At 37.3% G+C, this 27589-nt stretch overlaps 1 protein-coding gene across 9 annotated transcripts in view; it reads left to right on the top strand.

The window, feature by feature from the left end:
- CTNND2 (catenin delta 2) overlaps window positions 1-27589 on the top strand; it is a 645736-nt gene that overhangs the window by 247885 nt on the left and 370262 nt on the right. For all 9 annotated transcript variants that reach the window (XR_011092756.1, XM_068670993.1, XM_068670989.1 and 6 more), the window contains one exon: window positions 1786-1898. Coding sequence is in view for 8 of the 9 variants with exons in the window: in XM_068670993.1 (XP_068527094.1) it covers window positions 1786-1898 (113 nt within the window). In the remaining variant the exon portion in view is untranslated. The remainder of the gene's footprint in view (window positions 1-1785; window positions 1899-27589) is intronic.

Genomic DNA, 27589 nt, shown 5'->3' on the forward strand with positions numbered 1-27589 from the left:
TACAGTCTCTTTTCAGACAAGTGATTTTATTAGGTGAGCAAGCAAATGCTCTGTGTGAAGTAGGCGTATCTAAGCCAGATGAGTTCTGTTAGGTGATTTTTAGTAGTGTTATCTATAAGCAAAGAAAAAGACATTTTGGAGTACAACAAAAGCACATGCAGAGAATATTAACAACGATTCCTGATGCAGTATTAACATTCAGTGAGGAGTGTTAGGTCTTGGTTGCTCTTTATATCAATCTGACTCTTTTGATGGTGGTGTACCCTTGGTAGTCTTGCTTGGAGTAATGAATGCAGAATTAAGTAAGCTCTATCAAATTAAAAAGTTAGTGGCCGCTTCAGTGTACACCAACTTTTTCTTGCTGTACATAATCTGTGTGGTGGTTCCCCCTTACGTTTAGCGCAGGAGAGAAATCATTCCGTGCCAGTAACGATAGAAACAAAGGGGGGTGGCCCAGCCAAGTCAGACAGAACAGCTACCAGCCCTTCCCTTCTTCCATTTCAGCTACTGTTTCCCTACTTACAAATTTTATGCCTCCATATACTACTGGGTTCTTGGTCAAAGATTTTAGGTAGCAGTGAGGACAAAGACTTTTTGGATCCTTCCTTCTGCCCCTGCCATTTCTTCCTTTCTCCCACATGCCAAGTTCCTCAGAGGCACGTAGTTGGGTCTAAGAGCTGAGCCCAGACCATTTTCTGTGCACCCTCTTCCATACCTCTGCAGCATGGGAATGTCTCTTTTGAAAGAAAAGGCTGAGAAAAGAGAGAATGAATGCATTGGTGTGAACACAAGAATAGTTAGAACAAGTGGATTCAGAAAATACATCTCCTTCAGCCCTCAACAAATGCATAGAGAGGCCAGAGAACTTCTTCCTTTTATGTAGGAGTTTTATGTAACTATGACCAGAATGAAAGGGCAGCAAAGTCTGGCAAAATTAAAATAAACATAATTCCCTAAAAGTGTTTCTATTTTGTATTTGATAAAAGTACTGATACCATATGTGGGAAATACAGCTCTGTAGGGAATAGCGAGGATTTTATTTTTTCTTGGTTTATTTATCAATTTATTTATTTATTTAAGAAAATAGTCTCTTGTGTATAAAAATGTAATTTTTTTAGAAATATATTTATGAGGTCTATGGATAAATCTTGCCTGGTTGGGCTAATCTGGCTTCCATGACAGAGTAAAATAAAATACATTCATTTAGTGACAGGATTTTTAATACGGCTTTTGTCCAAAACTTTGTGTTTCCCTTCTGCACATCATTAAATGCTGAAATTAAACCATGTTCAGTACATAACAATATACCTTCAGTATAATTTATTTCAGTAGCATGTACTATGATGACTGATTTTTTTCATTTAGGAAAGCTTTAATTGCCATATGATCATCCGCAGAATTTTACATCTTTTTTTTTTTTTTAACTAATAGAAATTTTCTTACGATAATATAGTTAGATCTCCTTTTGAAAGACATTTTTATTCTAGTAAGAGATCTACGTAGACTGTGAATGACTTTAATATGGCTTGAATTGTTTAAATTCCATTCCTGATAAACTATTGATTCTATGACACGTATCATTAAAGTGAATGAAGGAATGAGTAGGTGTTACCTCAAAAACTTGAATTGTGAATGTGTTAAAACAAAAAAGGTTTTCCTGTAAGATACTATACTAGCTTTTTTTTTCTCTTTTTTTTTTTTTTTTCATGATTATTGTTATGTGCTGAGATACCTTATTAATCTTGAGAGAAGTTAAAATGAATGGTTTCATTTATTTTTTTCTAGGAACTGCAATTTGAGAGACTGACTCGAGAACTTGAAGCTGAACGTCAGATTGTAGCTAGCCAACTGGAGAGATGTAAGCTTGGATCAGAAACTGGAAGCATGAGCAGCATTAGGTAATGTATAAATTACTAATTCCTATGTTTGGTAATGAATTTTGCTGCTGTTATGAATTGCCATTGAAAACAAATAGCATTGATCATCTTGTAAAAAAAAATACGTATACATATATCAAGGAGCATGAGATTTTAGTCATTTGGAATTTTGCATTCTGATCCACTTTTTTTTTTTAAACTCCAAGAAGAGGATGAATTTTATGTAATTGTTATCCGCTTTGTCCAGTAACAAGATACTAGTCGTATTTGGAATTCATTGACTTGCTGTAGTCTGAGTGGATTAATAGAAGAACTCCTGTTTCTGTTACCTGTTTGGTGGAATTCCTATTTCCAGCTATCATTTTCAGACAGATATTTCTTAGAGCAGAGATGTATTGATAAGTGTGTGAATCTGTTTTATCAAAACTTAATCACTGAAAGTGTTAAAAGCTTTAGAGAGATCCTTTTACCTGCATATGTAATTAAGTTACCTAAAGCTGCCAACTTGACATCAAAATGTGATAATATCACTTTAAAAATATGTTTTTAAACACTGGCTTTCGTAAATGAGATTATTCTGATAAATTGTTTGGATGATGGCAGTTGTACAAAAGCAGCTTGAGCTCTTGGCCAGTTTGGTGTGAGGAAAGATTTGTTAGCCTTGAGCTTCTTCATAGTAGTTTGTTCTCTCAGATGAAGTTAGTAAATGAAAGATGATCGCACTTGGGTTTCAAAGACCAGGAAAAATGCCGTATGGACATATCTCCCTTTTTAATTTTTGGAAATATTAAATGTGATATCTTCTGAATACATAAGATGAAGTACAATATGCCAAGCTTAGTATTAAGTTTTGTGTGATCCAAGTAGAAAAACATATGAAAATATCTGGAATTGGAAAAAATCTGTCACTATAGGAATAAATTCAGTTTAAGTAACTCAGACTGCACTTAAGTTAAATAAATTGTTTTCCATGTTAATTATGAAATAACTATTCAGTAGAATGCAACAGATGTAACAAAAATGCTATATGTAACAGTGCCGTTAACATTGCAAAATTCAGAAGAATCTTTCAGTAATTCAACAGAAGCTGTAGATGAAGTTCATTTAGGTACACAAATTCTTAACAATAAATCAAGAATTAACTCCCTAAGAGAAAATTTTATTCTAATCTATGTGTTCTTTTTTACCAGACACACTTATATTAGCGTTAGAGAATCTGTAATACTTTGAATTATTTAAACACAGAGTAGGTAACATTTTGCAATGTAGTACCATACTATATTTGCACTTGAGGTGCATTCCCACAGTAATTTCATTTTTACATATGGTGTGACTGCATTTCAAAACAGCTGCTTGAACTAAGTTTGAATAATGCTATTATCTTATGACTATTCCAGTTGGTGATATGGAGGCTGGAAAATTTCTTGTTTGGAAGGAAATGGTTTTTGTGGTGGATTTCTTTCCTGTCAGTGAAGTTAGACTTTTTAGTCATCAGTGGTGTCAAGGTCATCCATCTGTTTCTTAAGGCTCTTCAGTTGTTTGAGAAATTTAATAGTTTGACTACTAATCTCTCTGTAGAACAAACCTGGAATAATTTAGGAGACTGCATATTTTAAAATAAGAAAATAATAATAATAATTGCCCTTGAAATATTTTACATAGGAGAGTTTAAAATTTCTAGCATTTCAAGTAGTTCTTAAAATGTTTTTAGTTAAAATAACATTGAAAACTTACAATTAAATAGGATTTCGTAGACTTGACATGTGATTTAAAAAGGAAATTACTAATAGTCTAGTATCGTTTGTGTTGGGTCATTGTTTTTCCCTTACATACTACATGGCCTTTTTTGTTAGTTTTAAAATATTCAAAAATTATGGAAAGGGTGTAGAACAAACAAAAATATTAAATGAAATTAAATATCAATCAGGCTGATATGCTGACTTTCCAGCTGACTGGAGTCTGTAGAGTTAGACTTGCTTCAAAATACTTATTTCATAGATATAAACACCTGTGAAGCTAAGCTTTTTAGGCAGACATACCGTAAAACAAGGTGGCTAATTTTATTGAAAGTTGTAAGCATTTAAAAAATTACTCTTTTACTGATACAGTATAATTTGAAGAATTTTATGTCTTTGTTATTCAGCCAAGAGAGTAAACCCAGGAACTCTGAAGCAGGCTACACTTCCCAGAATAACCATAAAAACAAATGTCATTCATTAAGTTGTTAAATCATTTAAATGCTAACATCTTTGCTACTGAACTGGAAGTGACAATATTACAAGTTTTTGAATCATTCATTAAGAGTTTCCTAGTAGATTCCCAATTAAACCTGTTACTTCTGTAGCTATAATGATAATCTGCAGTTAACTTTTTTTTTTTTTTACGGGAAAATAATCAGAATTAATTTCAAAATACTGCTTGTATTTAGCATTAAAGTAAATTGATGTAAGTTACTGGTTTTGGCAAAACTTGATAATTCCTTTGAGAATAAAGATTCAGGTTCAGCAGAGATTGATTCTGTCCCATGACTTTTTGTAATTAATGTTCACATTAACATTTAAAGTTTATTCACTTTCCTACTTCAATCAATTCCTTTCAAGCTAAGAAGTTCAAGTGATGAGAATAGTTCCAAAAATGTAGATTAAATCCTGAACTTTCTTAAGAGGTTTCAGTATGTGTACAGGGGAAACTGGAGATATTTGAAATTAAAAATAATTGTGTTTTCTTACTAACTTGATAGAAATTAAAAACCCTCACAAAGCAACATTTCATACTGGGAAGATTATTTATTGACCCCATCTCTGTATCTGAACATAGTGGCAGTCTTCCTTTGAGACTGATCTCTGCTTAAAAGAAAAAGGAAGAGGACTGGGCTGATCAGAAGCATAAGTTTGTGGCTAACAAATGAATTCTGAAAGAATTTGGGATTCCCTTAATCTTTTTTCAGCCTAGTATATGGGACAACTTCTGTCCTCTGAAGCAGCAGTATGGATTTTAATATTTCTATCTGTCTTCTTACATAGAGCTTGTTATTATATGTAAATAGAGTGTACTTAAGGTTTCCATTGCAGTCAGTATTATAGCGATAGCACAGTTTTGGGTCTCAGTTTATCTGTGTTTAGCTTTTGGTTTTCCAATTACAGAGCTGATTGAATGTGGAAGTGTCTTATTAGAGAGAGGGAAGAAGCCTCCTTCCTCCTTCCTAGAATTTTGTTATGGGAGGTCCTGCTTTTGAAGCTTCATTCTCCAGTCTTATGTTTGCTCTCCCTGAGTACAGCTTGTGTGATTCTGCCTAGGTCCATCCTTATACTGCTACACTTCTAAGGAAAAAGAAAAAAGGCAAACAAAAACCCTGGGGACAAAACTATCACCAAAGTTCTGGAAAAATAAAGCGTGCTTCAACCATGTAATTAAAATACATGTTGGGGTTTACTTTTATTATCTCTTTTCTTCTTCTGGTATTTTCACAACAGGTCAATAGCCAATTGCATTAGAGCACTTTTCACCCATGTGGAAAAAAACTGTATAACCTTTGCTAGCAAGTATCAGTGGAGACCTACAGCTAATATAAAATCACAACAACAGCAATAAAACGCTAAGGACTGTACTTACGATGGGTACCACTTGCCCTATAGCAGTTTCAAATATACTGATGGAATAAGTGTGGGGCCATAACTATGGGAGACAGTAATACTGTTCCTGTCGTGGAGGAATTACTACGCCTCTAGTGAAGCGGAATGAGTGAACGGAAACTCCAGTGAAAACAGTGAGTGCAGTTTGCCCTTCACGTTTGTAGGAGTAACAGAAAGCATCTCGAACGTGACAAAGCAGGATTTAAAATTAACAAAGGACTGTTATTTCTGAAATTACACATGCTCAGCAGTACTGTGGAAGAAAGTAAGAAAAATCCTGCTCTGGATCCTTTTCTTGAAACAAGGGTTTTCATTGTTACTACTGAATAAATGAAGCCATTTTACTTTTTTGAATATGGGTTATAAAGATCCTCTTATTTTAATGTAGTTTATTCAAATAAATAAATAAAATTAATTGATCTCTGAATGAAATGTGTCTGTTTTAAGTATGCTTTTTAGGCAGAACGTAAACTAAAACCAAAACTTAAAGCTCTTATTATTAAGCCTCTATAGGTAAAGACATTTTTAAAACCATCTTTAAATAAGTTGCATTTACTTTAAATTCTGTCATTTAAAGTGAAATCCTACCTCTGAGTCTCCAGTAGAAGTGACCATACATCCTTCAGAGATGCCACCATTATCATCACAGAAGGCTGTGCTGCCATTCAGCGAGACCTGGACAGGCTAGAGAGCTGGGCAGGAAGAAACCAAATGAGCTTTAACAAGAGCAAGTGTAGAGTCCTGCACCTGGGAAGGAACAACCACATGTCTCAGTACAGACGGGGAGATGACCTGCTGGAGAGGAGCTCTAAGGAGAAGGACCTGGGGGTCCTGGTGTATGACAGGTTGACCATGAGCCAGCAGTGTGCCTTGGTGGCCAAGAAGGCCAATGGGATCCTGGAGTGCATTAAAAGGAGCGTGGCCAGCAGGCCGAGGTGATCCTCCCCTCTACTCTGCCCTGGTCAGGCCTCACCTGGAGTACTGTGTCCAGTTCTGGGCTTTTCAGTACAAAAAAAGACAGGGAGCTCCTGGAAGGAGTCCAGCGGAGGGCCACAAAGATGATAGGGGGCCTGGAGCATCTCCCCTGTGAAGAAAGGCTGAGAGACCTGGGTCTGCTCAGCCTGGAGAAGAAAAGACTGAGAGAGGGTTTTATCAATGTTTACAAATATCTTAAGTGTGGGAGACAGAGGGATTTGGCCAACCTCTTTTCAGTGGTTTGCAGAGACAGGACAAGGGGCAGTGGCCACAAAATGGAGCACAAGAAGTTCTGCACCAACGTGCAAAAGAACTTGTTCATGGTAAGGGTGATGGAGCACTGGAACAGGCAGCCCAGGGAGGTTGTGGGGTCTCCTTCTCTGGAGATATTTAAGGCCCCTGCTGGAGGACACTTGCTTTGGCAAGAGAGTTGGACCCGGTGATCTTTGGAGGTCCCTTCCAACCCCTACAATTCTGTGATTCTGTGATCTGGTAGCATCTAGATTTATTATTCATATGCCTTTTCTTATCAGGGAATAATCAACCTGGACTGATTATAATCAGCATATTTTAATACGGTAAATTTAGATTTTTTTTAATCACCTTAAAATTCACTCAAAATACCAAAAAGGATTTTTTTCTTGTTAATATTTGTTACATAGGTGGTATCAGACACAAGTATCTAAATCTAGTATGTGCAGCAGCTATCTATATTTGCAATGGTAGTCCAGCTAAACCAGCTTTCAGTGTTGTTTACTGACATATCTTGAACTAAAATCTTAAAAACAACTGCACATGCACATAGCAGAGAGGTATTTATAGTGCACTTCATAGTGGAGATACCAGGAAAATTGTTCTCAGTTTTACCTCCTTGGAACTAAAATTTTATGAAGTCTTCCTGTATGTCTTAAGATTGTGCCCTAGAAACCACATTTTTAGGAACATGCTTTAAGCCTGTTATTTCTGGCTGCTTTTTTCTTTTTCTTTTTCTTTTTTTTTTTTCTTTTCTGCACTTTTCTTGCACATCTAACACATGGCCCACAAGGAGCTGTGTATCCAGCTGTACTGTGAAGCTCCAGGTGGCTCAATTTTAGTCATTATAAACTTACAATATAACCTTTTTTTATCTTATTATAGATATCAGGATACAGAAAGTAATGCAAGGTAACTTTTAATACCTCGATGCAACTGCTTATAGGTATGCAGCATTGGAGTCATTGTGCAATACTGGGATATGGCTCCATACCTCAGATTGATCCTACCTGGTGAGAAATGATTCTAGTTAGACAGGAGAGATGGGTGGCATCAGTAGTTTGGATGTGGAGTGACTTAATGATTTAGGTCCTACTAATACTTCACTTTTTCTGAAGATTGTCTCAGCAAGTACTAGATTCTGGAAGTGCTAAATTTCATGGTCGTATGTCTTTATAGGGACCTTGCCAGAAATATAGACAAGTGAGATACAAATATGAGTAATGAAAAAAAAAAAGTCGCTAACTAAAATAGTTATTTGAGATACAATAGTTCATTTTCTCGTACACAAAGGTGAAAACATACCTGCTTTTTTTTTCCTTTTGGTTACCGTTATTCTTATTGATACCTTCAAAACTTCCCACAGTAGAATAAAAAAAAAAAACAGTGACAGGAAAACAATAGTTGTATAAAGCACATTATCAAAACTGTAAAGAGCATATGCTTATAAAAAAACAGTTGCAAAATGAGATCTAGTAATGTTCAAATTTCTTATGACGTAACTGTTTTTCCAAGAAAACTAAAATGTATACTGCCACAAAGCAGAAGTCTCTGTTTGCATGCATTTCTCTGAAGGTCACCCATTTACCAAATGGTGTTTCAGGGTGTGTTAGTCTCCAGCAATCTACTCACCTATCACAGAAATCTTCGGTGACTTTCATGGTATTGAGTTGCTACTTGGTGGATGATGATCACTGCGCTAATGTGTTTCCTCTAGGTAAAGGCTGAAACCCAGCACTTCCAAAAGTCATCGTACTGTTTTACATGCCTAAATATAGCCTTTGGGCACTACTGGAGTCTTTGTTTAGGAATAAGAATTTTCTGGAGTAGTTAAGTTGCCAAGAAGCAGAATGGACAGATTCTGCTTAAGGTGACACGTGTCACAACGCACCACGTCTGATTTCTTATGTGAATTTGACGTCAATAGTTGATGTTGCTGGCTTCATGTGTAGCACCACACTTAAGAGTGTGAAAGTCAGAGGATGTGGTTTAGAAGTAAGAAAAGTGGTTAGGGAAATACGGAGGTAAGTATTTTAAATACTCTTTCCTTGTTTGTTTTGCCTTGTTCTCTCTTGATCTTTTGGCTATGAGATAGCGAAAAGATAGACTTGAACAGTGATGGACACTGTATCCCAGTAGACATCCCAGACTTGGTGAATAAGTTAGTTTGAGACCATTATTAATACATCAGACTTATGCCTGGATCATTTAGAGCAACCTGATATAACATTTGATTTTCATATAATCCTGAATCTAGTAAAACAATTCAGTGATGGGGGAAGGCTTCTAATCTGAAAACTTGTTACTCTGAAAAGAAATTTTCAATGAAGAATTGTTTATAATTTTCTTAAATTTCGAATTTAAGATTTTATCTTTGCATGTGCTATAGTCATGAAGAAAAAGTACATGTAACTATTACATATTTAGATGACAACATTCTTTTCCATTTATTTCTGTTCTTCAGTGGGACTGCTATTTCTATTTAGAGGTATGTTAGATATATTTTCTATTTAGAAGTGTATTAATTTTTTAAAATCTCTACAGCTGATTCAAAAGACAAAATGAAAACAATTGCTGTATAGAATTTCTTTTAATACATGGCTAGCCAAAGTATATATAATAAAGGATGTATTATAAATACCCTGCTATATGATTATGGTGGAGCTCTCATATTTGTCATAAGTATGAATTTTTCTGTACTCACTTTAAGGAAGTCCTGTATTTACTTCACTCAGAGGGTGATGAGGCCCTGGCACAGGCTACACAGAGAAACTGTGGATGCCCCATCCCTGGAAGTGTTAAAGGCCAAGGATGGGGCTTGGAGCAACCTGGTCTGGTGGGAGGTGTCCCTGGTAGGGGGCTTGGAACTGGGTGATCTTTAAGGTCTCTTCCAACTGAAGTCATTCTATGATTTAGGAAGCCAGTTTGTTTTTGGTTCTTCATTTGTTTGTTTTTAAATACAAAAAAAAAATCACGAAAAGTGAAAGTTGTAAAACTTTTTGGTATTTACATTAACTTAAATTTTTGCTTTGTGCTAGTTCTCTACAATAAAGCACATTGAGAAAACAGATTCGTCCTGTTGATCTCCTACAGGGAACTAACTAGTTTCACGGATTTGCAGCAGATAAGCTTCTGTTGCTGAAAGGCAAATTTCCAGCAAATGTCCAAGCAATTGAGTCTAGTGTGATTTTCTTTTTTTTACAATACCTCCATATCTTTTGCAATAGTATTATAGGTCGTATCATTTCTAGACATATCTCTGAAGGCACTAACTCCAACAAGACTTTGTAAAACACCCCCACCACAGATGCTCTCTCCCTTCTCCTGCCTGCCAAGTACTCTCCTTTTCTGCCTGAGATATCACCTCCATGAGAGCAGTAACACAGTAACATTCAGCATTGCCAAACTTGTAACGCTGGCATGTTTATGAAATTAAGGTATCAGGTTTTATTTTAATCTCATCCACGCTACTTCAGGGAAGTTATGACAATAACGATATAGATATTTTTCTCTCTAGTGCCTTAAGAAATGGTCTTTTCAGCTAAAAGCCTTTATTTGGGGCTGCCAGTTGTCACTTTGCTTCTCTCTCAATTAGCTTGTCTTTCATTATTTTTTTTTGTTTCACTAATACCAGGACAATTAAAAACTCAAAAAAGCATAATGAAGACAACAGAATAAAAACCTTTTATATTTTACATGTAATCATTTACTGATAAGTAAGCCAATGAAGACGGTTCAAGAGTGTATTTTCCAACTCAGTGCATTGCTAGGATGATACTGAGATGTCTGAAAACTCTTAACAATTGTCACATTCACGTGTATGTCTTGTTGCAAGCCTGACACTTCAATATAGCACTAATTTGAAATACGCTTCCTAAGATCGATATTTCCATGTTTATCTTTATTGACGTAAAACTTAGTTATATCTTACAGAATCAGGATCTGTGTTTGGACCACTTATATCAAACCATTTTCTGAAAAATTTGAGCAATACCATTTGCCATTAAGGACAGATAAGCACTGCAGTAGATTGCCTAAAGAGACTGTAAATACTATCATTTGAAGCTTAAACACATGTAGAATATCTGTCAAGAATGGCATATGGATGACACAACTATTTCTCTACAGCCCTTTGAGCTCTACTTTTTATGATAGTTTGTTGGGCTCTGCTTTAATAATTTGACAATATTCTTTTTGTCCCCATCCTTACTTATCAGATGTTGAAATGTTTTTGGATAGGGCTGGAGGAAGACAAGACTGAGGATAATGCTGAGGGAAAGCACCTTGTTATTGTAAAGTTATTGAATTTAGAGTATTTTTAGGGAAGTTTGATTAAACTTGTCCAGGAAAGTTGATTTTTAGTGCTTACTGCCCGCAGATCAAACATACTAGATACTATTTTATTTCTGATATCTTAGAAGTAGGTGTTTTATGGCTGAGAACAAATTCTGTAATACGGTGACATTATTTAATGGCCATGGGCAACTGAAATCAGTCACTGTAACAGAAATAAGGAAGCCACGATGCCTCAAAGAGTCAGTGTTGAGGACAGAGACTGACTATAAGCATTATCTATCACTAATGTTGTCTACTGTTTTGTATTAAACCAAGACTTCAGTTGTCCCTTGTTTTGTCAAGCTGAGCTTTTCAGGTTAAATATTTCCTTCTCAAGATGCACATTGAGAGGCATGTTGAAGTTCTCACAGGGATTTCAAGTAATCATCATCATCATCGCTGCTCTTGGTGTTGCTCTAGACTTGTGCCACCAGCCCTGATTCTCCTTGTGTCCCCTGCCCTGGGCCTTAACCCATCTTGCCCAGGCCTGGGCCCCTGCAGCAGCCCCAGGGGCCACAGCAGGGCCAGGCTCCTGCTCCCTCAGCCCTGCCCAGCCATGCTGGAGCTGGAAGGGCGGTCTATGTGGTGTTATCCCATCCATCCCCCAGAGTGGTCAGGGTGAGGAGGACTCTTTTCAAGCCCATTGTAAAGAAGTCAAGAAGCAGACCTCCAGGGGCCTGTGGGATCCCAGTTACTAGCGTGGGGGGGGGGGGAAGAGTATGCGAGGGGGAACACTTGTACACAAAGTGGGTGAGACATCTGGGAAAATCCAGATGCAGTCTAAAAAGTGAAGACTTGGATTTAATAGGCACACACGTGAACCAGAGAGTCTCAGAAACAAAGAGCGGGGCGGAGCTGGATGAGGAAAATGAGACTGGGGCAGAGTCTAGAGAGCAAGAGGACAAGGCAAAAGTGTCATGTAACCGTATTGTGCCCTTCTTACTGTTGGAAAACCAAAGACAAAAGTTGAAAATTCCCATTCAAAACAGCTACTTGAGTTGAGATATGTGGGGTCTAATTCTTGAAAACAAATCTAATTTGCTGTTATGAGTAGTTATCACATCTGTATGTCAGTTCCTGAGATACTATCTTGTTATTAGGATCTCTGCATATCTGGAAGGCTGTACAGGGAAATGAGAAACAGCGGATACCTGACAACAATTCAAATGAATCTTTACAACGGAATTAGGCAGCAGAAGTTGATACAATAGCATTGGATTGCCTTCAGCTATTTTTACACGCAGATAGATATTTCTCTCCATGATACACATCTTGCAGCTTATGAAACTCCATTGGTTCTGTAGACAACAGCATCCCTCCACACAACATGATTTATCCCCAAAGCAGTTTAGAAATGAAATGGTCATGAAACAGAAGTTGTATAGCAATGCATATATACCAGGGCTGAGCCAAATGCAGCCAGCTGAAAGCTTCCCAGAACTCCAAACATTTATTTTTTGTTGTTCCACAGATGAAAACAAAGCCTATCTTGTCCCTATTCTTGAGGGAACAAATTCAATTTTGTTTCATTTCAAAGAAATATTGCAGTCAGGGACTGTATTTTCTTTCCCTTCATCACCTTGACCTTCTGCTTCTCACTTTCTGAGCTTGTGTACGTGACCTTGACTTGTCTTGACCATCCTCCTCTCCTCCATTGCCTAAGTTTATATTCCACCCAGTTCATGTGCCTAAACACTGCAGTTTGCCAAAATAAAGCCCTGCACCTCCTTACTTTGACAAGTCCTGATTACGTTTCATTAATGTAGATATGGGAACAGATGCTAATAATTCCTGCCAAAAACTCTTCCAAGGTAGTTTATCTGTCCTTAGCAAATGACTACTTTTCCATTAAGCTAGGTTTATGGTTTTTTTTTTAAGCTTGGTCGTGGTTTTATTTAGAGTTGTTTTTTAATACAATCTTTTTGTAAAATGGAAATTTTCAATAAAAATGTGTTGGTGGAAATTACATATTTCTCATTAGACATAGTTTTCAGAAATGCACTCATGTCTACAGTAGCAATTTCTGTTGCCACATTGAAAGTGGATCCTGTATCCTATTGTTGTATTTAGCTGTAGTGTTTGCAGGAAATTTAAGACTTATAAATTCACTTTGCGTTGTTTTTGGTTTTTGTGTTCTTTTTTTTTTTTGTGTATATGTAGGGGTGATTTTTTCCCGTCTTGCTTTAGAAATTAACATTGTTATTATTAATAATAGGTTTCTCCTTGTTCATATGAGATAATGTACACAGGAATTGGTCCTGATATTATTTTCCTTTTTGTTGTCTCTGCTTTTTTCTGAGGAATGAGATAAACATAGATAAACATCTCAGTGGTGCTGCTACAACCATGACTGTTCTGTAAGCAGAAACTGAACTTTGCATTCCTTGACACTCAAGTATATCAAATATCAAAAGCACATAGGAGGTATTAATATATTTAGCTGAATTCCAGGAAAGAGATGAATGAGCACAGTTCGTTTCCGCAGGCGTCTCACAATTTGATAGCAACATGCTTTGAATGGCTAATGTTATATGCTCTCTAGGCACATTGCCATTTCAGCAGTTAGCTGAAGATTTTATAGATTTTAATGTGTTAAACTTTAAGGGGCTTTTAAATCTCTCATGCTTTCAGCACATAGTAGATATAGTCTCAGTTACTACTAATTGTGAATAAATATTGTGCCTCCTTCTGGCTTACCTCTACCCCTTTTATTTTTACCTCGTGTCTCAACACTGCTCATCTGCCTGAACAAAGGTTTAATTAAAAATAATAGACTTTTGCACTCCAGCTCTCTACTTCCTCAATCTCTGTAGAGCACCCTACTCTCCAGGTGTAGAGACGGAAGATATAGTAAAGCCTTTACATTTGTATCTTGTTATCTTGGAACAAGTAGATCAAGATTAAATTGTTGTATTTTGTTTTCAATTAAATCTTCATCACTTAGACTTCTGTGAATATAGCTGCAATAGGATAAGGATCAAATTGAGTAGAGCATGAAGTCTGCCTAATTCCAAATATCCTGTGAAAGGTGCCTTGAAGGTTTTCCACACAGCTATTGATTTTGTTGAAAGTATTCATAAATGGGTAACAGGAGCCAGTGATTACCATGAAAGGAATGTCTTCGGCTTAGATAAACATGTTATCTTCAAAATTTATCTGAAAAAAAAAGAAATCCTAGTCCTGAGATATTTGGTGGACATGTTAGGGCTTCAGTGAGGGCTTCATCCAGCTTCACTGGTTCCCTAAAGCGATGATGTTCCTAATGACATTCCTCCCCCCACAAAAACTGTCATCAGTTTCGAGACTGACTTCTGAGCAGCTTCTGTGGATTCTGATCAGTGTTCCTGCATCAGCCTCCCTGCTGAATTAGAGCAGTGGGTGCCAAACATATTGGTCATGCACCCCTGGCAGTGTAACATCTTTAAGCAAGCACTCCCACTGCACGTATAGTTCTTTATTTATAGATTATGTGTACTATTGTACTAAGATATTGCGTACATTACAAAGCACACCAAAACAGAAATTAGTAAAAGATGAGATAAAGATGAAGTGAACACTTTATTAAATAATATGAAAAATACTTTCTTCCTGCACTCCAGTAGATTGTCTTGCACATCCCTGGGGAGCACAAATCCCACTTGGGAGATGACTGGGATAGAGAAAACTGCTCATCTCACAACGGTGATAACTGCTCTGCTGAGCTGCCTGGAACCTGGAATAAGCAACCCTGCTTTAGGTCAGGCCTTGCAAGAAAGCCAAAGACAGCAATTACTGTTGGCAAGGTACCTCTGCTGGATGGAAGGTGATATGTTGATGGCAGGTGATCGGGTGATGGTTGGGTGATGAAGGTGATCTTGGAGGTCTTTTCCAACCCTCATGATTCTACGATTCTGCGATTCTGTGAAAGTAAGGCGGCTGTAGGGACTAGGGGGTAACACTGGCAGACAGGCAGTCCCTTCATCTTGGTTGTCTGAAGGCTTGCAGTATTCTTTCACAGTTCAGAAAATGCAGCATTAACACTTGCACAGAAGTTCTAGTTTCGGTCTTTTTCCCCATCTGACGCCACTTTCTTTCCCTGATCTCCCAGTGTAAAAGAGACGTATTAATACTTAATTTTTGATTTATGGGTTCACTGAGTGATAAACACACTGTTGCCTTTACAATATCTGTAGTGTTGCACCTGGGGTTTATTTACATGTCATTGCGTGTGATCTTGCACTCCAAAGCCAAGTTGTTCCCAGTGCTGAAATACCTTCCCGTCCATAAAGTGAGGTGTACGTGGTTGGAATAACATAATGCAGTTAATCATTCCTTTTTACTTTTATGTTAATCACAAAATTTGTTCATTCCAAAAAACAGTTTGTAAGTAGCATTTTAATCTAAACCCACTTCAATCTAATACAGCAACAGCATTTAAAGAACATTAATGTGGAACCATTAGTCTATACTGAGTCACTTCTAGTCCAAATGCTAGGCTAGTATATGTTGAACATTGCAAGCAATTTCTTTATTACACTCACAGGACTGATCCAATTATAATCAGTGCTTTGTAGTTCAGCTATCCAATTTTCCCCTTCTAGTTGATTAACAGAAAGCTCTGGCAGATCTTTCGAAATTCATGGCCAAATAATTTGTCAATGAAATGTAGTGTATGTAAATTGATAAATGTAGTTGTTGGGAGGAAATAATCATTGCAAGTTGCTGACGAGAACAGAAGACCCTATTAATAAATTGAAGTAATCACTACCTCTGCTTTATATGCTAGTCTGCTAAATATATTACATTAGAATATATTGCAATTTCCTTCCTAGGAATATGTAAATGTCAGGATATAAGTGACTTCATATATGGAAAGCTTTTACAAAAAGCTTTCTGATTTCCTCTGTCCAGTCAGTATTAATCATGTAGAATAAAATGTGCAAAAGTGGTATAGCTTATGCAGTGTATTACAGAAGTCCACCTGAAAGAGCTTCTGCAGCAGCATTTATATGTCCTAGATTTTTATTTTTTTCTGGTTTAAAAAAAATACTTAAAGTTGGGTGTTAAAAGAGTGGTGTGTTTATTATTGGATGTTCTCTCATCCATCTCTTCTCCATTCCTGTTCTCTAGACTTCCCTCCCTCAAGTGTTTTCAATTAGTGCTGTAATTAAGAAGACAATAGCGTTTTCATTTGAAGCTAAAGACTTGCAAGACATTCACCTTCCTCAAGTCTTTATTTTTGGCTCTAATCACAAGTTCTAGAAATAGCAAATGGTTATGTGTTACCCTCACCACCACCCTGTTGTACTATGGCTCAGTTTTGTTCTTATGCATGTGCCAACTTTACTAATGTGAACTTAGTCTTAGTACCTAAGAAATGAGTAATTAACCAAAAATCTTACTCAGACATTCTGCTTTAATTTTTACATAGGTTTCCACTTAAATCACTTTTTAAAATTATTATTATTCATAGATCCATTTTGCAGAGAAAATAACAAAATACCTATAATAAATAAATATCCAGTAATGCCTGTAAATATTTACTTCAGTGTCCCAGGAATACACAACCATTGCAAGATTCAGCTCTGTTTCTGCAGCGAGGCACTGATAATGCAGTATTTTGTTCCTTAGCAATGAATTTAGATGACAGTTTATATTGAGCTAAACTCCCCCCCAACAACAAAAAGGGATATTGACACAGTTACAATAAATGCCCTTGTTCACATTATGAAGATAATCTGTGACATGAATCCCCTAATATCAGTGATTTTAAATAATCATGGTTTTTATTCCTTGATGAGTAAAAATTAAAGAAAGCCCTGTTAACTTGCATAATAAAACCCTTGTCAGGTTTTGATTATTTCAAGCATTTGCTGGAAATCTAGGCTATGGATGATTTTTCTTGTGTTTAAAAGAATGCTGGATATACACAGTGAAGAGATAGAATTGTGACTGGTCATTTAAAAATACATTATGGTAAATATACAGCTTTCTGCATTAGTTCTGACTTTTAGTGAAGAACAAAACCAGAGTTACCTGAGTATTTCAGCAGTAGCATGGTATTAGTTATGAGTGCAACCAGTCTGGGGTATGTTTTTTGGATATACTATTCTTTCACTTTATCCTGTTAGAATTTAAAGCTATATTAAGTGATGCTAAGAGGTAATATTGCTAAACAGTCTTAATCTAATCCAATGATTAAGGTAGGATTTTAAAGATTTATTTTGCCTTTTTATTTATGTTTTACATGAGCGTGTTGTTTTGATGTTACTGCTTTGTTGTTCCAAGTTCAGGTGGCTCACTCTTAGCTTGTGAAACACAATGGTTGGTATCTTTCATCAAACAAACTACGTGGAACATTTCTTGTGCATTGCATGAAGTAAGATAGTAACACAAAGCAGACTGGTAGTGGGATGTAATGAGTTTTACTCATTACAGTAAAACAGGCAGTAAGTGAAACGGCCTTGGGTAGAGCAGGACCTTCCTGCCCCAGAGCTGCATGAGACAGTCACGTTGACACCTTCGTGCATGACAGATCCCCATCAGGTATCCATGTGCTTTGCTTCTGAGCTGCTAATTTGTTTCTTCTTCAGTGTAGTTGATGGTATAAACAAGGAGTAGTTGTAATTAGTCTGGTTTACACTTTTGTGGTATAAAACATGACTTGTTATTCTTAATATATTTTTTGGCCTTCTTGCAATTTAATATTTTCTACTGCTTCCATATATATCTCAACATTTCATTTCTGATTTAGCTTCTTTTTATATTTATAGCTTTTTTTCTGTCCTGCCTTTTCTCTTTTACTAGTATTAGAAAAGTGTTGGTCTTTTGATGAGCAATGATCATTGCCTTGTGATTCAAGGATTTTGCCTTCCTAGAGTGTCTGATGAGGTAAATAATTTATTTCACCAGAATGATGTCATATGCGTGAATTTCAAGACCCAAGGTCTTGAAGTCTTAACAATTGTAATTCCTCACCAATTAGTCCTCTCTGAAAAATAAGATGTGTCTGAAAGGACAGAGGTTTTCTTTTCCTGCTGAGTGTCTCTGGTTCTCAGCGCATCTAGGAATAGATATGGGACTTTACAACATCCCTTCCTCACCTTCTCTTTGGTCTTTTGAAGGTCTCTGCCTCTTCGCTTCTACAGTAATGATGACTTTGTGTACTTACACTTTATCATCAATTGATGATGATGAAAAACAGTGCGTAGTCTCCTACATATGCTGCTAATATTCAGTAATGGTTCCCAGATCGGAATTCGGGGCCCCCAGACAAGAGGTAATAAAGTTTGGAAAAAATGACAAAGCTTTCACAGAGGCTTGCACTCAGAGTGAATAAAGTACTTCCACGAAGGTCTGTCAGAAATACTACATACTATATTTCTTGATAATAGCTATAAATAGAAGATTATATGCAGACACATGCACTTATTTCAGCTGACATTTCATCTGTTTCAGTGAAATGTGGTTGCCTTCCTCCCTTAGGCTTCTTTGAATAGCTCAGTCTGAAAGTACTGCACCAATGTTGCTAAAGTTTGTAAAGTAATCTATTCAAAATTTAAATCATTAAATCCATTTCAACTGATGTTTAATTTTAGTGCAGCCAAATCTCAAAGAGGAATACTATGCAATATGACTTGTAAGCAGGCAGGAACGCTTTTAATGGAAGATACAAGTCTGTCAGCTGGTTTTTAATTCAGTGACCTCTTATTAATTTCAAAGGTATTGCTTGGCTAAAGAATTTAGAAAATGACCTTTGATTTTGCCTATTTAAATTGCTAGTGAAGCTGTTGCGTCATTCTTATGAAAAAGAACTATGGTCGTATAAATAAAGATGTTAAATGCATGGTTAATTACATTCTGTAGATTTGCTTCTGTATTGATTTTCACAAGGTTGCCAATACCCACTCTGACATAGTCTGCCATGGTTAGAGGTTAACTTCAAAAAAAAGATTTTGGCATCACCAAAATCTTACAGCATTGGTTTGACATTGGCCTTTCTTAAAAGATGGAATTGCAAGAGAAGCCAATATAATCACAGCTAAATTTAAACTATCTCTATGAGATTACGTTTTCTTTTTTGGAGACTCAGCCTTTTGAAAATCTGTAGAAATAAGATTTTTGAGAATTTCAAGGCAGAAGTTCAAGGTCAGTTTCTAGTAGCAACCAGACCATTTTTATATCAAGAAGGTCAAATCTTAATTGCTTTTCATAATGCAGTTTGTACAGAGATAAATACTGAAGTTCTGCTTCTCTGTTGAATTGTCATGCTTCATTTCTAAAAGGTTAGGACCTAGATGCTGTACCCTCTGGACGCAAGTTGATTTCTTTCTTTCAATTCTTTTGTGACATGGTCTCACATGCAGAGGAAGGAGAGGGAAAAACAAAAACAAAATACCCAACAGTTTATTTGCATGGAAGAAGGGAAGATTTCAGGCTGAATGAAGCATTCAGTTCTGCCAAAGCGTCCATTCTCTCCTGTGGCATCAGCAGTCTGCCAAGATTGTCACACTGTGATACCTTCTTTATTTTTAAGTTGGAGACTTTCTAAAGCTAGGATCTTTTCAGTCCATGGGTTTGTAATATGATAACATGAGGCCTGATGGGAAAGCTTCGCCAACTACTGCTTGGAAAAGCTTGGCTTGTTTTTGAACATAAAATTAAAGAAATGGGGAGGGAGAGTAGGAGTAAATGAAGTTGCAGTAGAGTTTCTTTACTTATGTGAAAGGACACTACAGTCAGCCTGACTCTTCTTATCTCTTCCACTGTCATCTTGATGGTCTTCTGGTAGCATCAGAAAGCAAGTTCCTCTTCAAGTTAGGAAAAAAGATTCAAGTACACAAGAGCAAACTGACTTTTATGGGAAATGTAGCATCTAAAGTGGCACTGCTTACTTTTAGAACTCAGGCCAAAATGCCTTTAAATGCCAATTTGGACTGCATGAGGTTTTCTAAAACAAAGATGATGTTTTAAAAAGAAATATGGGAAAAATCAGGGTTCAAATGAATTCACTACCTTATTAGAATTTATAGCAACATTAGCAATTTCAGAGTAATACTCTTACTCCTGAAATTCAATTTGTTCCAATATTGCAGCATATGAAGCTTTTCATATTTCAGCCAAGTTCATAAGCTACAGAATAATATCAGAAATGCATTTTACATAAATAGTTGTTTGTTTTTTTTTCTGTTTCCCAGAATCAAAATCATGCTTTTAATTAATGAAAGTAATAACAGGTGTTTCTTTAAGATGGCATTGTGAGGCCTTCAGTGATTTCCACATTTCCTGTGAGACTGTAAACATAAAGTAATTAAAGCAAGCCAAAGATTCAATTGATCCAAATAATTGAGAACTATTAAAGATTGTTTTCAATTATATTCAAAGTAATGATAATTTGCATACTACAAATTGCTCTACTTAATATGAAATGTTACAATTGAAGTGTCTTCTCGATTAAAAAATACAATCAGATTGTTTTATTTAAGGGGTTATAATAAAAATGTCTTTCACGTGGAACTCTTTCATTACTAATACTTTGAGTTAAGACTTTTAGAAGACTCTCTTCTTGAAGTACTAGGCTATGTGGCGCTTAAGAGAGAAACCTGAGTTTCTGCTCTGGAGAGTTTGGACCTGCTGAGACTGGCTGCCTGCTGGTACGATGAGGAACAGAGCGGTCAGCCTCCTGCAGGTTTCTGTAGTCGCTGCCTATGTTTACCCTGCAGGGTCGTTGTTCCCCATTGCCACTTGTCTTCCAGCTGTCCCGGCATGAAGTCCGGCTGAGTGTCTGGGTGTAGCTCCGTTGCTTTCCATCTTGCCAAGTTTCTACCAAGTGGAAGCCAAGGTGTGCAGGGTCACAGTGCACACTCATATCTCATTCTAGCATGTAGTCTGCTTGCAGTCAGTCTTGATGGTCAGGAAATACTCCTGGTCCATACTCTGGGGTAGATATACACCTTGTTTATTGGTTTTTGTGGGCCTCTACGTCTGCTCCTAAGTGTTAAACTGGCATTTATTACCCTAGAAATATTAAAATTTCTCCAGACTTCAAACTTCGTTAAGAATACAAACTGTTCTTTTTGTTCTTATTTCACTTATATTTGCTAAATATTTCATTGCTTTAATCTGCGTTTTGCACTATAAACTTTTAAGTTATGCTTATTCATAGAATCATGCAATGGGTTGTTTTTTAATGATAAAAAGAAAAACAGGGACAGTTACTATCCTGTATCAAGGTGCCAATCATTGGTCCCTTGCACACAGATAGGACAGCTGTGTTCTAGAATGCAAGTCTTAGGGAAAGATTGCTTTTCAGTGGAAGCTGCTGACTGTAAATACATGGCCCTGACAGATATTTTTAGAAAGCACATTTAAAGAAGTGTAACCCTATCAAATGAAACGACTGGGAATTACTTAATGTGGACTATTTAAATGTTCTCTGAAAAAAGTTTAACCAGAAAAGCCTTTCTGAATGTGAGCTAGTGCTTTACCTACAGAAAATTAACAGAAAATTGCCTCTCAGATAGGTGGCATTGTCAATTTTTACCAAGGGTAGCCACCAAGTGACAATATGTTTGTTCTCTCTGAGCTTCGTACAAGATGACTGCACTTGCAGACTGACTGCCTGACTGTGAGAGTGACAAGGATACAGAACTTGCTTTTGAGTTTTCCTGTGTTGCTCTGTAAATGCATAGGCAGGTTGTGCTTGAAATGAGTGAGGTAACACATGATGGCATATGAATGTCTAGTGAATGCTTGGTGTACCTGTGGAACAATATTTTCAGCTGAGTTTCCTCCGGAAAGAATCCAGTTTATACGCACCACAGCTATTCTGCTAACAAAACCAGCATTTAATATGGTTATTAATTGGTGATGCACTTCAAATCCTACAACTGCTTCAGACTGAAACAGTAGTGTAGATGCAGCCTTAGGATGTGATTTCATGTTATGCTTAGTTTGGTCTAACGAGACAGGAGCTGAAACGAGTAATAGCCCTCATTCTCACATCACTGTCTGTGCGCCACTTCTGCCTCCTTTTCTGAGTTTGACGTGTCACTGTAACTCACCCCTGCTTGGAGGGAAAGCTAACTCATGGAAAATGGTGAGTTTTCCTCAGATCAGCAAACTGATCGTTGTCACTGTAGAATTGCGCAGTTGCTAAATTTAACTCAAGGGAAGAAATACAAAAGCGAGGGGGGAAAGCAGGTCCATCCCCTCTGGCCTCCGCCTGCTGTTAGATTGAATTAAGTATAATGTGAAACTACACCCTGAAGGAGAAGCGTGTAAGTTTATTCAGAGATTATGACTGGTGGTTGAGAATGTGTACAGCTGAGATTTCACTGTTTAAAAATGGAGTGGAATTCCTCAAATCATTCAGTTTGTGTTTTGTTTTATTTTCAGGAGAGCTCTGTTTGCAGCCGCTAATGCATGCTTTTAGTTGTTTTGTGGAAATCTTTCCTGACAAATGCAGAAACACTGGATTTGGATGTCCTTATTTTCTTTGTTTGCCTTCTCAAAAGAATGGAAGGATTTCAGAATGTAAGAGCAAACTATTATATATCAGCATGAGGTTCATAGGCAGATAAAGGAGCAAATGCTACATAAAACTTACTATTCTAGTATCCAAAATCTTTGGGATCAACTTTGGTATGAGGTCAATTCTCTTACAAATTTTATTTTTTGTCTACTTAGAAGATGATAAAAATAGGAATTGTGCATTGTATTTTTCTACCTATGCCTGATACAACTCCCATTCTGTTTTCTTTCCAATCCATTTTTTTCTCTAAGAAAAATAAATAAATAAATAAAAATTGCTTAAAATACCATATTAAAACACTGCTCAGTCTATGATTGAATCTGATTCTCATGGTGGAAGTACTCTCACCTTGCTTTAGAATAAACATACCAAAAGGCAAGAAAGTGTTCTACTCCCTAAATACAGATTTTGCTAGAAATAATGTTACTTAATTAGAGCATGTTAGTTTTGGAAATTGGAAATCTCCATGCTGGTATACAGGCAGAATGAAGTAGAAGTTCTGAAATCAAGTCTCCCTTTTACATTTGTGCACAGTAAGTTGATTCTTTCTGCTTGTACATTAGCAGCTTTCAGATATTTTTTTCCTGGGTCGAATGAATTCTGTACAAGCCCTCTAGGCTCCTAAGGATTTGTTTTTTGTTTTCCCCCCCAGAGATTTCTCTGCAGTATGTTTGAGATCTGCTTTCTGCTCTGAGCAGGACTTCTCCCCTCTGTGCATTTCTCCATGTCTGCCTCATCCTAGGAGCCTTTCCTCCTCTCTCTGTATAGTTGTTCTAAATCCAGAGTGCAGCAGCCAGGAAAGATAGCTAAACACGCATGTTTTTAGTGAAAATAGCAGATAACATTCATGCATTGTGTTCAACAGTACAAAGCATCCAATACAGTGTGAGGAAAGAAGCAGATACTAAGCAAGATCCTTTGGCCTTACTTATATCCTGCAGTCATTGATACTGTGTTCTAGGACAATCCAAGTTTAGTATTGGGTTTGTGTCAAATGCATATAAATGTGTGGGGCAGTTAGCCTATGTTTTTAATGTACTTAGTGTTTGTTATATATCTATTATATTAAACATGCTTTGGGAAAGTGAAATCACTGATAAACATATCTGTCTTCTGAAACCTTGACTGATCTGATATTTCCATGGTTACTGTTCATGAAACTGAAATGATTTTTCCCTGAGGGAAAGCACCCTTGTGAATATGTCCGGCAAGGTTGTGACAGGTTATATCAAAGTATATTAGTTTGTGTGATGGAGCTTTATGCAGGAATTACCAAGGCAGCACTTCTGAAGCGTGTTTAAGGATTGTGCTAGAAAAAGCTTTAGAGTCGTCATATTTTTGGATTACAAACAAACAAATAAATAAATAAAATCCCCCTCTGTGGTCATTAGCATGCACAGCATTTTATCACAAGCTAAATTTTGCTCTTTAAGAAGGACCCATGTCTATTTTCAGGACTTCTTTTGGTTGCGGTCATTAAAAAAAAAAAAAAAAAAGCAGCCTAAGTATGACAAAACAAATCCAGAGTATTCCAAGAAGAAACCAACCCAAGACATGTCTCTGCTTTATTTATTTATTTATTTTTTCTATTGTGAGAAGCGGGCAGCAAAATGTACCTGCTGTCACTGACCAGGCAAGGGATACCCACCACTACTTTCCCTACTTCCAAAATCAGGGCAATGAAACCTAGCTGGGCCTCTGAAACTTCATAGATGGTTTCCCTTTCTTCCTACCCCTGTGTGTAAATATATATATATATATAAATAAAATTGACACAGATTTTTTTTTTTTGGTCCCAAGACTGCTCCCTTTTTCAGTCACAAATCTGCTATATACCTTTCTACAACTTGCTTTCAGAATATTTCCTATTCATTAAAATTGCTTCCCAAAGCAGCTGAAAAAAGAACCAAGTCTGAAAAATGAAAACTGAGCCAGCTACCATTTTTCTTTTCTTATTTCAGTCAGCATAGAATTACATGTGTCCCTGCAGCACAGTATAAATCAGTATCATCATTAACATTATCCTTAGGTAGGCAATTTCAGTGCTTTACCTGCTTCTCTTGAGTTGTTTTGTTCTGAGCTTCGGCTGCCCCTTGGTGCAAAGCCATAGTTACAAGATCGTAGGGTTTCTTACATGCGTTGTAGAGAACATCACAGCTGAATGTGTATATGTAAATGTTAATGTAATGCATATAACCACTGCAGCTACATAATTATTTTGATTGAAGCCATTTTATCACAACATGAAAGAAAACAATTACTTTGTCAGTAATTCCAGGTATATTCCAGAATATACGTCAATGGCATAACCAAACAAAATATCTAATTAAATTATTCTGAGACTGCTGCCTCAGTTACAAAAATAAGGACATTCAAACCCTGACAGTTCCTATTTCTCATCATCCTAGCTAAGAATCACAGCAAAATAGCATGGTGTGTCAGAGGTTTGACAGCAATACTTAGATACCATATGCATCATTGAAGACGTGAATGTTATGTAAAAGGAGTGAGCCTAGTGGGAAGTGACAATATTTCTGTGATGTATGCAGTTCTGTTGATATATCTGTTACAGGGAAAACAACAGGGTCGTGGCCATTCCTGCAGTTGCAGGAGACAGCTCAGAGGAGAAGTTTTTAAGACATTTCTCGGCCATACAGCATCATGGAAACTCTTTTGTGAAGAACTAAATGTAAGGTCACTGATGCCCAGCAGTCTTCTGGGGCTTGTGATGAAGACCTGTAGCCCACGAGTCCCATTCTTGATTTTCATGACTTCTGGACTCATATTTTCAAAAACTTCTACACTTTCTCTTATCTCTCATCAGAAGTCTCTTTCAGAGAAGAGTTTTTAAGTGGAGAACAACATTACCTGAAAGTGTGCTCTCAATTGTGTTAACTGTTCAGTGCATTGTCTGTATTGTGCTGTTTTTTTTTTTCTTTTTTTTTTTTTCTGAGGACTGATGCGCTAAAACCTGACATGCACGAGGAAGTACTGAAGTCTCAGGCCTCTTGGAGGGTCCTAAAGGAGCAAGGAGAAAAGGGGTAGTTATGCAGAGCTGTTAGCGCTCTGCAAACCTTTTCCAAAGAGAAGGAAGAGGAAGCCTGGATGTAGATCCACAAGGCTGCATCCTGGTCTTTTACTGTAATGGCCAGTATAAATCAGTTTCAATGTAGTACTTAAAGTAATGACAGCCTTCTGTGTTCTTGAAGGCACATAAAAATTGCTTTGAGGGTTCCAAATCCTCTATTCTACATCTTTTCTCACTGCACAAAATTTGCTCCTGATATATATCCATTTTCTTTCTCCGCCATCAGTTTTTTCCCCTTTAAAGTCGAGAAAAGAAAAATTACCACTTTCTCAAACCTAGCTGCAGCTAGGGACTGCAGCACAGTGCAAGTGTAGAGTACGGCTTAGGTGGGAGAAAGGGATGTGGATTAATTACACTTTAATTAACGAGAGCAGGTACTGTAAGAAAACCTGTTTAAAATATGAGTAAATGCCATCATTGCACCCTCTTGATGAATACAGAGGGGGTGGATGCAGCTGCAGGGACCATTTTTCTTGTTCTCAGAAGGTTCTGCTCTGTGTGGAAGTCGCAAGCTTCCAAACCTCTCCTTCTGTCTTCATCTGGTTCTCCTTGTGCTATTTTTTTGAGAAAAAGGGAAGCTAGGAACCGAACAGAGCAAAACTAGAAATGAGGAGGAGGCAGAGAAATGCAAATTGATGCCTAATGGTGGGAAGCTTGAGAGCGCGGTAAGGTAAGGAGGTCAAGTTAAGAGCAGTAGAGGGTACAGTGGGAATGGCTGGGCAGACACAGGATGTCAGTAGTGTACAGAGGTCTTTGCTGGGTCAAATACAGCAATCATGGTTGGGGGCTTCCCCTGGGGCTGTTTCCACAAGTTTTGCTGCCACAGTCTGCCTTCCCCTCCCTGCACCGTGGTAGCCACAGGCTGCCCCCACCCTGTCCCCCAGCGGGGCTGTCTGTCCCCCTGGGACTGCATGGGGGTGCCAGACCCTGCCCCACACCCTCCCATAGTGAAGCCAGGTCCGGGGAGGCAGCAGGCCCCTGCCCACCAGGCTATGGCTGCCTCCACCATGACCCTCTGTCGCCAAGGAAGGGCCTGAGGCCTGCACTGCCATCTTCTTGCTGTGCCTCTGGCCTTGTGCTGGTTGTGGAGTAAAGCACTTTGACTGGGGTGCAAGAGAAAGACTAAGAAGTGGAAGGAAAGGACAAAGATGCTGGGGTTATAATCAAGTTGAAACGAATCATATTCTTTATAGCAGAAGAGATTGGGCTTGGAGAAAAGGCAGAGGAGTCTGGTGGAGTAGGAACAACTTGCCTTCCAGAGAGGGGGTGAAGTCCATATTGCCATAATGCCATATTTATGGAGTCAGTTGTGCAATAGATAGCTTCTGTTTTGCACATTATACCAGATAGCAGTGTTTTATGCTTTATAAGTTGTGGTCCTTAATAGCACGGACATGTGCTATTTGTCTGTAAACACTTGTGTCATTCTGTAAACAGGATGGATCAGGTCTGAGGATGGTTCTAAAATTATTATGCAATTTAAGGTATTAATAAATATAAAAATTAATAAATGGATAGTATTATGGCAGATCATCTCGAAAGTAACTTCCTAATCATTTTATATATGTCTGTACATTTCTGTTAAAACCTCCAGTAAGCTATGGTATAATGAAAAGTGATCTTTCATATCTGCTTTTGTTACATTTTGGATATATTTGAGAGAAGTCAGTTGAATTTGGTATTCAGTCTGTGACAATAGCCCCCTGTTACTTCCTGATTGCTTTGAAGGAGTTGAAGAATTTATCATCAAAAATAATGGATGAGGATAAAGTCAAAACATGTATTCATAGGGAGATAAGCAAGTTTTGTGTTGAGGCTAGACTGCAGGGATTGTGGTTTCATTGTACTAAATGATTGGTAAAAGTAATAATAATTTTGTTTCATATTGGTACAGCAAAGCAAATACTTTACTTAGACG

Source organism: Anas acuta, chromosome 2, assembly GCF_963932015.1.
Source record: "Anas acuta chromosome 2, bAnaAcu1.1, whole genome shotgun sequence".
Lineage (NCBI taxonomy): Eukaryota > Metazoa > Chordata > Aves > Anseriformes > Anatidae > Anas > Anas acuta.